We start from the raw sequence: 17,552 nt of genomic DNA, 5'->3' as shown, positions 1-17,552 counted from the left end.
AAATTGCAACAAAAATTAGAGAAAATACCAATTTAAAATTAACTAAAATGCATACTTTTTTAAAAATTTAAATAACTTTTATATGAATTTAAAAATAAAAAATTAAAGCTTAATAATAAAATTAATTTTTTTAAGTTAAGTATTCTTTTTGTATTCATCAACCAGTGAAATACCACCACTTTGCTTATTGGAGGCTTGAAGTGGTGAAACCCATGTTTAGTCTCTAGAGCAAAGTTTCCGGCATCCCCCTCCCCCCATACTTCTCCTTCAACCCATGCATGGTACAAAGTACTATAGGTTTTGGTACCTTTCGTGTTTGGGGTTTTCATAAAAAAATTCTTTTTTTATACAGTGAGTCATTTTTTATAAAATAATTTTCTTGATTCTGAAAACGTTATTTTTTCCTTATTAACATACACACGCACAAACATTATAAAGGTTTTCTGTACTTTATTTACCCCAGTGTTTTTTAATAATAATAAAATGTCATTCTAAAAAGATTGATTCAGAACAATATTTTTCCTCAGAAACATAGCAAAATATTTTTTTTTTTACAATGATTCAAATTTTTACACACACTGGAGTAATATTATCTTTGAAATATATATAATTAATAAAAATAGCATAATTTTCTTATTCAAATTTAAATTCCTTCAGATTCCTAATGATATCAATAAATTGAGATATTATAAGGACAATATTAATTATTAGATTAGAAAACATTAGGAATTATTTCTTTCATAGATCATCAAAAGAAGAAGATGAAGATGATGATGAGTCAATAGATATGCCATTAACTGACATTCCAGGTCTCAAAAATAGAGTATATAGGCCACTTGAATTCTTGGGATTATTCAACACTGCTCATGAAGCTTGCTATAGGCATCATATACCTGCAAAACAGGTAATGTGCTATTAGGACTCTTATTAAGTTTTATTTTGTTTTGATTTTTCAAATCTGTTGCATGAAAAGTAACAAGTTTAATTGTATGTATTCTTGGCATTTCAGTGGACATACACTAGATCAGTTTGTTTATTACTGTTAATATATATATTTTTTCTGTTTATATCATAAGCATAATAACTAAAACTTAAAATTGGAATTTGATTGATTGCTTTATGGTGGTTTAATCTTCTAAATTGGTCTGCTCAGAGTGGCTTTGGCTGTGTTTATACATTTTTTTTATTATATTCTTCTGCTTGGAAGGAAAAGTTAACAATATGAAGCAAGCCAAAGAAGTTAAAATGATGAGGTGCAAGGCTTGATTTATAGTAAATTAATCACTTATTATGGAGTGACATATGAATCTTCAATAAGCTTAATAGTAGGATATCATTAGCTCTCAAAATTGGCATGGAATGGGTGGGCCCAGTCTGGTAAAACTCTTAAAATGATCTATGAGAAACTTGGATAAATTATCCTCCTGCTTGTCCCAAAACAATTTATACTTAATTTTTCAGTAATCTCTCCTATCAGGGTGAGACTTAAGAACATTCAGTGAAAGATAGTTTTTTCCTGAAAAGTACTGAAAGTCTCAGCATGATTAGCTCACTCACTTTATGGGCATAAGTGGTTTAGAACAATGGAAATAATGTCCCCAGGTACACCTGTTGATGGGCTAATTTAATACTTTTTTTTAGTTTTGCAGATGATCTGAAGTGACCACAGTTAGTATTAGTAGTGGCAAATGATGAATCCAGTAATTTGTCTAGTTCTTCCTTCAATTTATTCACACTATCTACTTCCACAACAACAGATGAAAATTTGTTCCAACAATCAACCCAGTGGCTGAAGGAAAACTTCCACGCATCTATCCTGCAACCATCCTTTCTCAATTTGAATGTATGTCCCCTCCTGTGTAGTCCGGGCAAGAGGAAGAATGTCATCAGCATTGTGCTATCTTGGTTGGTTGGTTGGTTTTGATTTTATTGGCGCATTAGCTACTAAGGCTATAATGCGCCAAGACCATGTCATTTATAAGAAAGTATAAACTTTCAGTGACCTAATTAGTTAGGTCACTATGTCCAAAGGTATAACAAATATATAAAAGAAAAATGTAAATTTTATATACGAGCAAAAATATTTATTGATTTTAAAAAGCTAAAAACAGCAGACACATTGTCATTGTCGGATAAAATCTGACTGAGTGTATACGGCTCAGTCAGATGATTAAAAGCGGTAAAACGGATATTGCTAAAATCTGGAAAATCAATTAAAATGTGTCTCATGGATAAAACTGTGCCACAGTACTCTCACATGGGAGGGTCATCAGCCCTCAGCAAAAATGAATGAGTCAAATGACTATGTCCTATGCGGGTCCGGGCAAGAACAACTTCCTCCTTACGATTCCTGCGCAGACTAGACTGCCACGGTTCAATTACAGGCTTTATATGATATAATTTATTCGCAGTCTGTCTATTCCATGAATACTGCCATTGGGAGTGTATTTTCTCGTGTATTATTTGCCTGTAGTCTGTATAGGGGACTAACAGGCAGCGATTATTACTGGGAATTGCTGATTTAGCTGTGGTGTCAGCCAAATCATTTCCACTAATCCCAACATGGCTAGGAATCCAGCAGAAGCGGATATCATATTCACGTTCACGGAGGAAGTGAATCTTCTGCTGAATGCTAGACAGAACTGGATGAGAATTATATCCCACAGTTATTAAAGCCTGTAAAATGCTTAGAGAATCAGAGTATAAAATGAACCATTGGTATTGGCATTTACTAATGTGATCCAAGGCTAACTCAATAGCGTGCAGCTCTGCAGTAAATATGCTACATTCAGAAGGAATCTGCTCCGATGTAGTGCTGTCTGTAAAGACAGCGGCAGATCTCACATATGATTCCGACTTCGAACTGTCGGAATCTTCGAACTGTGTAAACTGGCGCGAAGTCAGTGTTTAGCTCGGTGTGTTGAATAAAGCTGCAGGTAGACAGATGATGGAGTGTCCGACTTTCCCCAATTTCTAAGGGAGAAGTCACATGTTGGAACATGAGCATGCCAGGGTGGAAGGGGTTGCTTTGGTGTTTGGGCAACCTTGTCTACCTTAATATTAAGTTCTTTGAGTAGCTCTTGGAGATGAATACCAAAAGGACGATTGGCAGTCTTACGGGTGTTGTACAGATTTTCCCATCGTGGCTCAAAAATGAATGGCCACGTAGGATGGTCTAGCAGGGATTTCAGTTTTAAGGCGTACTTTAGAGACAACTGCTTACGTCGAAGTGATAACGGTGGTTCGTTTGCTTCGATGTATAAGCTCTGGACAGGAGATGCTCGAAATGCTCCAATAGCGATATGGAGAGCTTGATGATGGACAGGATCCAGCCATCGAAGTGCACTGTCTCTGTCCGAATTGTATACCAGGGACCCGTAATCTAGTCTGGATCGTACAAGTGCACGATAGATGCGTAGTAGGGTGTATCGATCCGCACCCCAAGATGTTGAGGGAAGAGAGCGCAGAATATTCAACCCTCTTGTGCACTTTGTGCGGAGTTGACGGATGTGATCCAGAAAGGTCAGCTTTTTATCGAATATGAGTCCCAAGAATTTTGTGTCCGCTGCTACTGGAATTGCATTTTATCTGAGCTTTAATTCAGGTTCAGGATGAAGATTACGCTTACGTTCAGGATGAAGATTACGACAAAAGTGTGCGCAAACGGTCTTCTCCGGTGAGAACCTGAAGCCATTAGCAAGAGCCCAGGAGCTGAGGCGATCAATAGCTTTCTGCAGTTGTCTTTCAATAACCCTCATGTTGCATGACTGACAAAATATGCTAAAGTCATCAACATAGAGGGCACTGTTTACAGTTGGAGGAAGTTGTTCTGTGATGGAATTTACTTTGATGGCAAAAAGCGTGACACTTAATACTGATCCTTGTGGTACTCCCTCCTCTTGGCTGAAGGAACGAGAGAGTGAGGATCCCACACGAACTTGGAAAGATCGATTGGCTAACAAGTTTTTAATAAAAATGGGGAGTTGCCCCCTAAGGCCAAGGCTATGCAGATCTTTTAAGATGCCAAATCTCCAAGTTGTGTCATACGCTTTCTCCATGTCAAAGAACACTGACACCAAGTGTTCGTGTTTTAGGAAAGCATCCCGGATGGATGTTTCCAGATGGTCCAAATAATAAGATGGTCCAAAGTGGACCGGTTCCTTCGGAAGCCACACTGGATGTTGGGGAGAAGGTCATTTGATTCTAAGTACCATATTAAACGAAAATTAACCATTCTCTCCAGGATTTTGCACAGACAGCTAGTCAGAGCAATAGGACGATAATTGGTAGTGACTTTTGGATTCTTTCCTGGCTTAGCAAAGGCAAGAACGATTGCCTTGCGCCAGGAATCCAGAAACTGCCCTTCAATAAAGATTCTATTATATAAAAAGAGCAGATAATCCATAGATTTTAGTGAAAGATGTTTAATCATTTCATAATGGATGCCATCTGGTCCAACAGCACTTGCTTTGGATAGAGTAAGGGCTCTTTTCAGTTCCTGCATAGTGAATGCCCCATTGTAGGGATAGAGGCCCTTGGACTTAAAATTAAGTGCTTGTTTTTCCAGTTTATGTTTCAGGACCAGGAACTCTGGGGAATACGAGGATGTTGCGGAGATGTTAGAGAATGTTTCCCCAAGAGCATTGGCTATTGCAGTTGGATCTGCAATAGTGCATCCATTATAATCTAGGATTGAAGAAGGGTGGGAAGTATATTTTCCCTTCATTTTCCGGATTTTATCCCAGACTACCTTAGCGTTGGTAGACTGGTTAATAGATGATGTAAAACGGATCCACGATTCCTTTTGACTCTGACGATGGATGTAGCGTGCTTTGGCTCGTGCATGTTTGATGGATGTAGCGTGGTAGGATATCGGCGAAATATCCCCCACGCTTTGTTTTGAGCCTTTTTTGCTGTTGTGCATTGCGAATTCCACCAAGGTTTGGGAAATGGTGGAAACCGGGCAGATATTTTTGGGACAGCATTCGCAGCTGCTTGGACAATGATTTCTGTGATGTACTTTACTGCGTCATTGATAGGCTCCCGACTGACTGTACTGAGGTCAAAATTTGCCTGATGTTGGAAGGCATTCCAGTCACCCTGATCAAACTTCCACCGTGGTAACCTAAAAGGAAGACATGGGCTCCCACTGTGTAACAAGGTTATCACAGGGAAGTGATCACTTCCATATGGATTCTCCTCCACTTCCCAAGTGAGTGAAGGGAGTAGAGAAGGGGAGCAGATAGAGAGATCAATGGCAGAAAAAGTACGGGTAGGCATGTGGAAGAAGGTGTTTGTTCCAGTATTTAGAAGGGAAAGGTCATTGTCATTGTCATTGAGCATATGCTCTATGACTCGTGCCCTTCCGTTGATGTTAGCACTACCCCACAGGGTGTTATGTCCATTCATATCCCCGAGAAGTAAGGGGGAGGCAACTGCGTTACAAGATCATCAAGGTCTTCCTGGGTGATGTCAGTCCCAGGTGGCAAATAAAGAGAGCAGACTGTTAATATAAATCCCACCGTAAGGCGAATTGCAACAGCTTCCATGCTAGTTGTAATTAGCAAGGGCTGAACTGGGGTCTGATTGCCGACAAGGATAGCCACTCCTCCATGAGCAGAGCCATCCGCAATTCTATCCTTTCGAAAAATTGTGATCGTCATTTGCCTTTAGGTATGTCTCCTGCAAGCAAAAGCAAACTGACTCGTGCTTTTGCAGGAGGGCCTTGATGTCATCAATATTTCGCCGCAATCCACGACAATTCCATTGTAGGAATTTAGCCATTATTTTGGCTTGGTGGGTCCATCAGGCGGCTTCCGAGGTGCTGAGGGCTTACTTTTATCAGTCTTGGGTTTATCTTTTTTGGGGAAGAATGGACGCTGTCCCATGTCCATTTCTTCCTCCGCAAAGAGTTCCAAGACTGAATCTTCGGGTCCCTCCTTCTGCTCGACATCCATGTTTTCTTGGGTACTAGGGTGGACTTCCCCTTTCTTATTCTTTTCTTTCATAATTACCTTTGTTACTTGTGGATCATTAGGAGGTACTTATATAGGAGTGGCAGCTGATTGGTTTTTCTGTTCAGGTTTTTGAAAACTTAAAAGATAACGCGCGATGGGAGTGAAAGACTCCTTTGAAGGAATGGTCATGTCTGTCTGAGTTCCGACGGAACATCTCCCTGCTACCTTCTGGGCATAGGTAGGTTTGTTGATATTCAGGGGTTTCACCGATTTCCTTGCCTCCTGGTATGATATATTTAGCTCTGCCTTCATCCTTTGAATTTCTTTTTCTTCTTTCCACCTCTGGCATGCTCGTGAGTAGGCCGGGTGTTTGCCTTCACAGTTAATACAGGTGGGTTTTGCGGCTGAACATGCTGTTGTTTCGTGGTCCTTTGCACCGCATCGAGTGCATGCAAGGACTCCACGGCAGGCCATTCGAGAATGTCCATACTTCTGGCATTTAAAACACCGTAAAGGGTTCGGAACGTATGGACGCACTGAACAATTGATGTATCCAGCTTTAATCTCATCAGGAGGTTTAGGAGAGTTAAAAGTCAGGATAACGCTCCTGGTTTTAACAATTTTTCCATCCCTTCGCACAGTAATTCTCTTGACGGCAATAACTCCCTGTGGTTTTAATTCGGAGCAGATTTCCTCCTCGGTTACGTTGAGAAGGTCCCACTCCGAAATGACACCTCTCGATGAATTGAGTGTTCTGTGTGGTGTCACTGTTATGGGTATTTTTCCGATTGATGTTGTTCGGAGTAGACGTTCAGACTGCCTGTCATTTTTTGTTTCAGTCAAGAGGTCCCCAGAACGGAGCCTCTTAACTGACTTGGGTGAACCTGCTAACCCATCCAACCCTTTTTGTATAAAAAAGGGTGACATTTTACTAATCGGTGTTTCATTCGTGGAATGCATAATTAAGAACCTTGGGACAGGCCCTGATGGTAGTTCGGTTCGCTGCCTCTTTGTAGTAGTCTTCTGCTATTTGAATTATGCCTTCTCTGCTGTTTATAAGTACACCATCGCTATTCTTCAGTTTCAGTATCATTTGTCTTTCTGTATTACTGCTCATGGCTGCTAATTTAAATCCTTTGTTTTCCCTTAATGCTTGTTCTACGTTTCTTGTGTTAAATCTTCTTATGTCCTCTCTGAGTCTCTTTCTAATGGCTTTGCATAATCAGTATACTCAATTTTCTCCTTGTCAGTGTTTAACTTCATTTGTCGCCTTCGGTTCATCATAACAAGTGTTTCTTGACTAATTTTTTCTTCTTTGGATTTCTGTTTCCCTATAGGTTTCTTGGGCTTTATCACTTTCAGAAAGTTGTAATATTCCTCGTCGATATCTTGGTCTTGAGCAGTCTGCAGAAGCTCAAACTTGTTCTTAAGTTCCAGTACATACTGCTTTTTCTCCTCCTCTGTTATTTCAAAGACCTTTGTATTATTTACTCGAGTCAGTTTTTTCCTTTCCTTTCCTACATCTATATCAAGTGTACATCTTACCATTCTGTGATCACTTCCAACATTTACCTTATTCAGGACGGTAACATCATTCACAATATATCTTCTGTTAGTGAGGATGAAGTCGATTTCATTAGTTGTTAATCCATTTGTCCACTTTCTGTTCACCCTTTTCTTGAAAAAAGTGTTCATTACTGACATTCCTTGAGAGTCTGCAAATTCCACAAGTCTTTCACCTCTTTTATTTCTTTCACCAATTCCAAAATTTCCTATAGTTCCTCTTTCTGCACTGTTTTGCCTTTTTCCAACCTTAGCATTGAAGTCCCCCATAATAATAGTGTAGTGGGTTTTCTGCTCATCTAGAAGACTCTCAATTTCAGTGTACATTTCTTCAACCTCTTCATCATCATGGCTCGATGTTGGTGCATAAATCATTATAATCTTTAGCTTGTACCTCTTAGAAATCTTGAGTATTAGTCTTGACACCCTTGGTGATGTACTTTTGAATTCCAAAATGTTGTTTTTAAAATCTTTATGGACCAGAAACCCAACTCCACCTTCACTCCTTTCACTGTTTCCATTGGTGTACAGCAGATTTCCACTTGATAAACTTATAAGTGATTCATTTCTTCTTCTTGTTTCAGCCAAACCGATGATATTCCAATTCACATTTTCTAATTCCTTTTCATGCTCTAATATCCTGTCTTCACCGATGAGTGATCGTACGTTATAACAGGCCAAGTTCAATTTCCGTGCATGGCAGCCTGGTCGTACCCAGAGATTCTTAGCACCCTCTGCTTCCACTCTGATCCTCTCGCTGCCGTAAGAGGGAGAGTGAAAGCTGCTGGGGACTGAGGGCCATTTGTATTGTTGTGCTCTCATTGCTGGAGGGTTTGGTCTTTTCCTCTTCACGCTGACCAGGCGTCTTGAATTAATTTGGATTAATTAATTTGGGATTACTGCTACTTATATTCAGTATCTTGCAGTTGTCTCTGTTAAACTTCTACCATTTCTCCTCAGCCAATCTTCCCAATTTTTTTAGATCTTGTTGCAGTAGCTTACTTGATTACATCATTAACCACCCTGCCAACCTTTGTATCTTATGCAGATTTAGACATTTAAGCCTGATTTACCTGGGGGACTCCACTAATAACATTAGTCCACAAAGAGCAGTGTCCATTAATAACAAATCTGTCTTCTATTCATAAGAGTAACTCGCCTGTAATGCCACACTGCTCCACTTTGTGCAGCAGTCTTTTATGTGTAATAGTATCAAAAACTATACAGTATATGATATCAAAATTATTTTTTACATTCAATTTCTTTGTTCCTATCCAATCAGTTGGTCAAACAAAAAAACAATCCATACTGTGACTCCAATATAATTGCATTGCTATCTAGGTGCTGTTGCATTACTTCTTTAACTAGTGACTCCATTATTTTCCCTGAAAGCATACAGGTCTGCAATTACTCATGCCACCTTTTGAATGTAATGATACCATCATAATTATGGCTTAGAGTTTGCTTACCTCTTTTGCTGCTACCCTTAATATAATTGGATAGATCCTATCCACCCGGGTGCCTTTTTTATGTTTAGCTCCAACAATTTATCATCCACTTTCTTCTCAGTTATCACAAAATCATTTAGCTCCCTGTTAGAGTTCGTTAAACTTCTGGCATCCTCTTCCCTAAAGAATTCCTCATGTGTGAATGTGGATGCAAAATGCTTATTCAGTTTGTTAGCAACCTGAACAAGACCATAAACTGTGAAACCAGCAACATCAAGTGGACCAATGTGATTCAGCCCTTCTTGTTATTATTAATTCATCTGATGTTCATTTAAGTCTAATCTTGAGCAGTATTTATGAAAAGCCTAGTAGCTTCTACAATTACTTCCCTCATTATTTGCCATTTAGAATTTGCTGTTGGTAACATCAACAATTTGCTCAACTGCATAGAATGTAAATACTGTCCACTGTGGTCACCTTTGCAAAAGCCCTTCCCTTTACCTTTGACAGTAGTTAACTAAGTCTGAGTAAATCCCACATCAATATTCTGTTCACTTCCACCCAGTCGATGAGAGAGTATGGATTTTGTTGATCCAGAGGGGATCTTGCTTGCTTCGTGCAAAAAGAACCTTGCATGCGGAATGTAATCTGTCATAAGGGCTTTTAGTGAATGAGAGAGACACCTGGAAGAGAATGGCTAAAAATGATTTTAAAAGACTTTCTCTTTCTTCTCAAAATGGCATATGGAATAGAAATCCAGGTAACAAAAAAATTGGTTGAAATAAAACTGATTTCTAAACTCAACAAATGCAGCCAAGTAATTTCTCTCCGGCATCAGGAAATAGCACATCTTGATATACTGTCAAAAAAGCTTACCATAACTGTGAGGACTTCTATATTGAAATGGATTTCAGAATAATGTATATAAGTATAATATAACTTTGCTTCTCAGGGTTGTACTTTCCTTTATTGTTATGACAATCATTATCTTTATAAAAATTGAGATTTTAGTAAATTTTAATTTTATCAACTGTCTGCCTAAAAAAAGGTAAAGTGCAGCCATTATCAACCCACTGCAGGATGGAAGCCTCCTCAACAATTCATGCTGAGGGAAATGGACCATAGTCTGCCACACTGGTCCAGTGTGGGTTGGCAGATTGACCATATTCAGCAGTCAGGGGCTTAAACCCCGGTCTACTCAAAGAGCGTGTGCTACTGCACTCCCACTCCTGACCACTCGGCTACGGAGTCTGCCCCAGAGCCAGAATCGGTCATACTCATTTAACTCATTTGTTCCTCCTGTCAGGGAATGACCCTCCTCAGTGTAATCATTGTCATACACCACTTACAGTCAAACACATACTTCTAGAATGATACTCAGTATCATAATGCTTGACTAGTGTCATTCAGTTCTCTAGCAAGCTTAAAGGTACCTTTGTCACTTAGCCATATCATAGGCGAAAAATCAAACATCACAGAATTCTTCTCCTTCCTAAAATGAATAGGACTATATAGCCGTTTCTAATTGCTTCTACATGAACCAAACAGGCAATATGAACCACTTTTCTAAGTGCAATATGGCCTAAGTAGCCATTGCACTTAAAACCCCATCAACAACAACGGAGTCTGCCTAAATTAGAATACTTTTCTGCATAGAAAAATAAATTGAATGAAACAGCAAATACAGTATATGTTATAACTCCACTGTAAGGTCTTGTTTCTACAGCAACAGTCCAAAGAGAATATTGGGGATAGAGTGCATAAATTGGAAAGTATTTATTGATCAAGTGACAAAAAAAAAATTGATTTTTCTGATGATAGAATTTTTTTTCCTACTACTGTCCTGTAGTACTACCTCAGTTACTATACTTCCATCTATTTATACTTCATATAAACAAGCTGAAAAACTAATTCAATGTTTATTCTTGTTTATATTAAATTTTAATGATAGGTGGTTTTTTTTTTTTGTAGTTTTTGTTCAGTTGGATGTCCCAGTGCTGGGACCATCATTGTTTCCAATTATAAAATTTGAAATTTTTCTTGCTGTGCTTGCATTATTGTATATAATATCGGTGTTTAAATACACCATAGATAACTCTTAATAAACTACAAAGTAGTTGTTGTAGGCATCATTTGCTCTTTCTCATATTGTGCTCTGCCTTCACGACGAGTTGCCATGATATTGCACTACTTCGAATAAGTAACTCTTCACTAATAGAGAAGGCTATTGTTACTTATTCTCAGTTGAGTACCACCACCCATGGTGGTGGTACTCAACTGAGAATAAGTAACACCGATATTATATAGATACCAAACTCTTAAAGTATTATGCCTTGTGCATTTATTTATTTTAAATATTGCATTATTGTATATTACTGTACTTCTATCCATTTGTACTTCATATAAACAACCAAAAAATTAAGTTGATGTTTATTGATATTTATATTCAGTTATTTAAAGCAGGCAGTATTTTTTTTTTTTTTTTACAGTGTAGAAGTCACAGAGTAACTTATATTTTGTACTTTGCATTAGAGTGAAGTATCTAGATGTGCTGTTAAGATCTCGTAATGGCTTTTCTTATGATGAAAGTCATAAGTTGTCAGACCTTAATGAAGAAATTGAGAAAAAAAGGAAACTTAAAAATAAGGCAATTTCTGACTGTTCCATATGGTATGACTAGGTTCTGTTTCAGTAAATGAACTGAAGGTGTTTTTTTGGTGTTATTATCAACATGTGACTAAATAAAAAAAAAAACTGATATAAAGAAATATTGGCCTGAAGAATGGACAGACAGAATTCAGTTTTTCAAGAATGTATTTTTTACGAAGAGATTTCTGTGGATAATTTGGATGTTGCTTCTCTGTGCACCAACTGGACAAACAAAAGGAATTAAAAGTAGGAGATCTTAAGTAAAAAATATTGTTGATTATCTGGATAGAAATTTTCATGAATATTTTCTTCCAGAAAGAAATATTGCATTAGAGCTTTTAAAATGTTTTGCCACACTATTTTATATATTAGTCCATGTAAACCGAAAAATAAATAATATTTGAGCATCACATTTCAGTATTAATTTTTTTTTTTAATTGTTAGAGCTGGACTGCATGGGGATGTGTGAAAATGGTGGTAGACTGCAAAGGGTTAAGCAGATGGGTTGAAATATGGCAGTTGTAGTTTAACGTTGATAAATGCAAGGTACTTCATTTGGAAAGCAGTAATCCAAAAATAACCAACTATTTGGGTGGTACCAAACTGAAAGTACTGGAAAATAAAAAGCACCTAGAGATAATTGTCAAACCATGAAAGGTTGCTGAGCAGTGCAGACATACTGCTAGCACAGCTCATGGAGCTCTTCAATGATATATAGGAATTTGGTCAGCAGAGACAAAGAGATGAGGCGCCTCCGTAGCCAGGTGGGCAGGAGCAGCAGTGCATAGCACATGCTTCTTGATTAGACTGGGGTTCGAGCCCGTGACCACTAAATACAGAAGATGCGGAAAGGTCAGGGAATGACCACCGCATATCCCCGGAGCAATATGGCCTTAGTTGCTAATGCTCCTAAAAACCAAAAAACAAACAAAGAGATGAATATTCCATTGTAAAAGGCAGAGGCTTTTACAATGGAATACTCACTTATGCTGCATTGGAGTACTCCAGATGCATGTAGTACTCCAGGTGAGTACTACATGCAAGTTTAGAAGCTTCATTTTAAGAAAGACGTGGAACTGTTGGAATGGGTGAAGAGAAGAGCAACAGGTTTAATATTTATATTCTCTTACCAAGAAATATTTGATTTCTGTATATTGCATGTCCGGAAAGCAGGTATCTTCGAGGAGACTTGATTGAAGGCTTTGAATGAGTTAGTACACTAAATGTTGATGGCATCTTTATTCTTTCTCAGATGATACACATAAGAGAATATAAATTTAAATTGGAAAATATTATAGATGTGCAGAAATTGGCTTTTTGCAGAGAACAATTAATTGCTGAAATAGGTTTCCACCTGGTGTTGTGGACGTGGATAGTTTGATTAAATATAAAGGGGTGAACAAATGCTCTTGATATAAATATGCTACTGAATTTTTAATTAATTTCAGTTATTCTTTTCAAGACTTAAAATGTGTTTGCATTGCCATTCGCACCATACTCAATAAAATCACAGATTTTATTGCAAGTATATTGTGACTATACTGGGACCATTATAATCAGCTAAGGCTTTAGCCAAGTTCCTGTTTGATATAATTGGCATAATGCCAACTTCACAGCATTGATAATACAGAAATATTTGGACTTTTATGGCATTAATAATAATATTTTAATACATATCTTTTGTATAAGATGTAGCACAGCGGAGCGCATGTCTGTGTGTCATTCTGTAGGCACAGATTTTATTATCATGGTAGCAGTGCTTGTTCTCCCCCCCCTTTTAAAATATAATTGAAACTCTTTTGGGTATGAAGATTGTTATCAACTCCTTAGTGAAAGTTTCATTGGTTTTGGCCAGTTATGTATATATGAACTTGTCCTTTTTATATTTTCCAACTTTTGAGTATTAAATAAAAGTATAAGAAAAATCTTGAAATTGAGAATTTAAATTAGTAAATGATTTGTTGAGAAACAAAAAATTTGTTGCAAGGTATATTCACAAAACTTTTTTTTTATTATTATTATTAAATCCATAGATTGCAGGAAATGCAAATGAAGAGCAGATCTTGACAGCAGCTCAGATGTATTATGGTAGACCAGAGATTTTACAGAAAGTGCTTAATGATTTGTTTCATGTCTTTCGGTATGAATCATGCAGAAATCCCCGTTTAGCACTAGATGTTGTAATGATGGCTATGAAGCAGCATATAGCAGAGAAACATATTCAAATAGCTGGCAGGTAAGAAAATTGTTAAAATTGATCACCTTAAACATGTTTGAATTGCCATTATTCTCATTATCTATATTGCCATTATTCTCATTCTGTATTACATAATATAGCATGACATGTCAGGTTAATAACTCTGTTCTTTACTCAGTTCACCATATTTTATTTTTCAATACTCTGTTTAAAACTAAACCTAAATATTCCATTGCAACCATCTTAGGCATCCCCTGTGTAACTGATTATCCTTATTTTCGTTTTTGTTAATCTGTTGAGGGGATATTGCTTCTCCCTTATGCATAGATTAATGTAGGGTGATAAATGATTACAAATTACAGATCTCCATCTGTAATTTGTAATCATTTATCACCCAAACAAGTTCCATAAATGGTTAATCTGGGTACATCATTCCTGTTGTGTGTGGGTGTTGTCGGTCGGTCAGTCTTCTTTTGGGCAGGTTTTGCCACTTATTACCTGTTTGGAAAGGGGTAGAGATATAAGAGTTTTTTTTTTATGCCAGAAATTCTTTAGGGTTTTCTTCCCACATACATTTCTATTAGTTTATAATGCACATGATTAACGCACTGTTTATTGCAATCGCATCATTTTTATATGTAGTAAACTACTAAAGTAGATAAATTGGCATTGTTTTAATTATATCTCATATTGTGAATACCTTCACAACGAGTTGCAATGATATTGCACTACCTTGAATAAGTAATGCTTCACCAGTTGAGAAGGCTATTGTTACTTATTCCTGGTGGATACCACCACCCAGATGGCACCGTTGCAGGGCTTTTTGGCCTCTCTTTGGTGAGTGGGCAGATACCCTGGTTTCGCAATAGTGACAACCAACCCAGCTATGATGCCAGGAGTTTACTATGTATAAAAATGATGTATATGCACTAACCCATGTGTCAGAAACTCTTTCATAGTCTAAGGCTTTAGCCAAGAAATGTCTTTTAGTCTAAACTATTGCACACCATCAAGCATGGCGCCTCCATAGCCAGGTGGCAGGAGCAGCAGTGCATAGCACACGCTTCTTGATTAGACTGGGGTTCGAGCCTGTGACCACCAAATACGAGGATGCGGAAAGGTCAGGGAATGACCTTTCCGCATATCCCTGGAGCAATATGGCATTAGTTGCTAATGCTTCTAAAAACCAAATAACAACACCATCAAACATCTCTCATATTGTGGAGTTATACTTCATAACTGGGTTGCCACTATTGCAACACCAGGGTACCTGCCTACCCACTGAAGAGAGGCTAAAAAGCCTTCAAACGGTGCCATCTAGGTGGTGGTATTCGAGGTAGTGCAATATCATGGTGAAGTGAAAGTATTCACAATATGAGATATAATTAAAATTATGCGATTGCACTAACTCATGCATCAGTAAACTCCTTCATAGTCTAAGGTTTTAGACAAGAAATGTCTTTTAGGTAGATGACTTTCATCAACTGGTGAAATACCACCACTTTGCTTATTGGAGGCTTGAAGTGGTGAAACCCATGTTTAGTCTCTAGAGCAAAGTTTCCGGCATCCCCCTCCCCCCATACTTCTCCTTCAACACATGCATGGTACTAAGTACTATAGGTTTTGATACCTTTCGTGTTTGAGGTTTTCATAAAAAAAAAAAAAAAAAAAAAGTCTGCACATGATTAATTGATACGATATAGTGATACATCATGGTCTTAATTGCCTCACTGCTTCTATGAAACATTGCTACCCAGCTCAATCTTCTGTATATACAGTGGGTTCCGGTTATTTGGGCCACTGGTTAATCGGGGCAGCCGTTTATTTGGGGCAAATCTTAAAAAACAGAACCCAATCGAGAAAATAGCCAGGGTTTACTTCGCTTAATTGGGACAACATGCCGTTTAATCGGAGCAGGAGACCGCAGCACTGGAGATCACCCTACGATTGTCTCCGACCGTACCACGTGGTTCGGTCCGATTTCTGGAGGTCACAACCATAAAACAATTAGTAGTCACCTGTTTATTGGGCTTTTCTGTTAGCGCAATCTATCATAAATGAATAGTAAACTCGATCTTATTGAATTTGCGATAATGCCGACAGCTGGAATTCTATGGGTTATTATGGTAAAATGTGTTTACACTTCCATGAAATCTTCAATCATATAAAAAAAATTAATTTTCATAATCTTCTCTTCATTCCTATTTTTAAAGATTCGTAACTTGTTATTCCGTTCTCACTTGCGCGTATCGTGTTACTTGCAATTTGTGTGTGCCTTGTTCTTTGTTATTGATTGCTTATCTTTTTACTATTTTGAATTTTAACCTCCATCCACAAATGTCAGTGAGCAGAAATGTCAACTAGTTAGTATGTTACGTATTACAGTATGTATTAATTCTATTTTCATGTATCATTTAATTGGTAAGGTAATAAAGAGTAAATTTGTGTTTAATATATCTTTACTTTTATAGCCTGTGGATAATATTCCTCCTATTTTCGCTAATTAGAATCACTGTTTAATAGAACTAATATTCAATTCACAAACGTGATCACAATGAACAGCACTTACTACACATCGTATAGTGAATGGTACTTTACTTAGGTGACTCCATTGTAACGTGATTTGATTGTATAGTGAACCAATTGTAAAACGGGGGTCCATTGTATTTTTAACATTTTTTTTTTTTTTTTTTTTTTTTTTTACGTGAAACTTCAGATAATTGGGGCAGCCGCTTAATCGGGCCAAAATGCACTAGTCCCAATTAACCGGAATCGACTGTATATGTACCAGTAAACTACAACTGCAGCTTCTGTATATGTCTTTTACAGTGTCATCATTACTGGAAATTGCAATCCATTAGCAAAATTATTGCATTTGTCAAAGTAGAGAACGCTTTCTATTTGGAGATGCTTGAATGCAATGATTAATAATCAAAACAAAAAAATAAAAAATTTTTGTTTTCGCTGCAATTATTCCCAGACATTTTATAATAATATTTAATAGCTTAATCATCAGTTATTTTACTTTCAATTAAACTTAGATGTTATTTTTTTTTGAGTATAGTTTTTCATTATTCAAATGTTCAATGTTCAGTATATTTATTATATTATTTTTTACAGTGCCTCACTTTTTTACATTGTAAAAGGAGATGAAAGAAATAATTTTAATATTAGAATCAAGAGGTAAGTCATTCCTAAATGAATTTATTATATTTATCTTAGAGTGGGCAAAAATTTATTACAAGCATGAGGTCACTTTAATGTTTTAGTATCTACATTCTAGAAGAAGTTATACAGTTTTCAGAAATGTTCACATTTCCATAAAGTACCTATTTGTCTTCACTATAACCATCCATATATGTATAACAGGTAAACTTCCATTGAATGGATCTTAATGAAATTTTATATTTGCTCTTTCCATATCACATATCCACATAGTGTAGCTGAAGCACTGCATATTGTGTTGGTTGCCATGCACTGATTGTAGGAGTGAATGACAATATGGTAGATGCCCAGAAAAATTCTCAATTTAAGTACTGTGCATATGAAACTCATTACTTTTTGAAGAACCAGTTTTTTTAGGCATGTTAGCTTATGTGCCTATTGTCTTCACCATGTTTGTCTGTCCATCTGTATGTTCGCATGTAATAACTCTACTCAGTGGACAGATTTTTATGAAATTTTATGTTTGATTCATATAGACATAGCCAAGTGTCAGGAGCGAAAGTGCAATAGCAC

At 37.2% G+C, this 17,552-nt stretch overlaps 1 protein-coding gene across 3 annotated transcripts in view; it reads left to right on the top strand.

Moving 5' to 3' along the window:
- The window catches only part of LOC150084040 (protein zer-1 homolog), a 127,913-nt gene that overhangs the window by 52,854 nt on the left and 57,507 nt on the right, over positions 1–17,552 (top strand). For all 3 annotated transcript variants that reach the window (XM_090375871.1, XM_090375869.1, XM_090375870.1), the window contains exons 4-6: positions 745–904; positions 13,651–13,853; positions 16,935–16,997. In XM_090375871.1, the coding sequence (XP_090231997.1) occupies positions 745–904; positions 13,651–13,853; positions 16,935–16,997 (426 nt within the window). The remainder of the gene's footprint in view (positions 1–744; positions 905–13,650; positions 13,854–16,934; positions 16,998–17,552) is intronic.

This window comes from Mastigoproctus giganteus, chromosome 6, assembly GCF_048544385.1.
Source record: "Mastigoproctus giganteus isolate SK-2022 chromosome 6, ASM4854438v1, whole genome shotgun sequence".
NCBI classification, from domain to species: domain Eukaryota; kingdom Metazoa; phylum Arthropoda; class Arachnida; order Uropygi; family Thelyphonidae; genus Mastigoproctus; species Mastigoproctus giganteus.
Note: the sequence above shows the minus strand (reverse complement) of the source record. Positions and strands in the feature narration are given on the sequence as shown.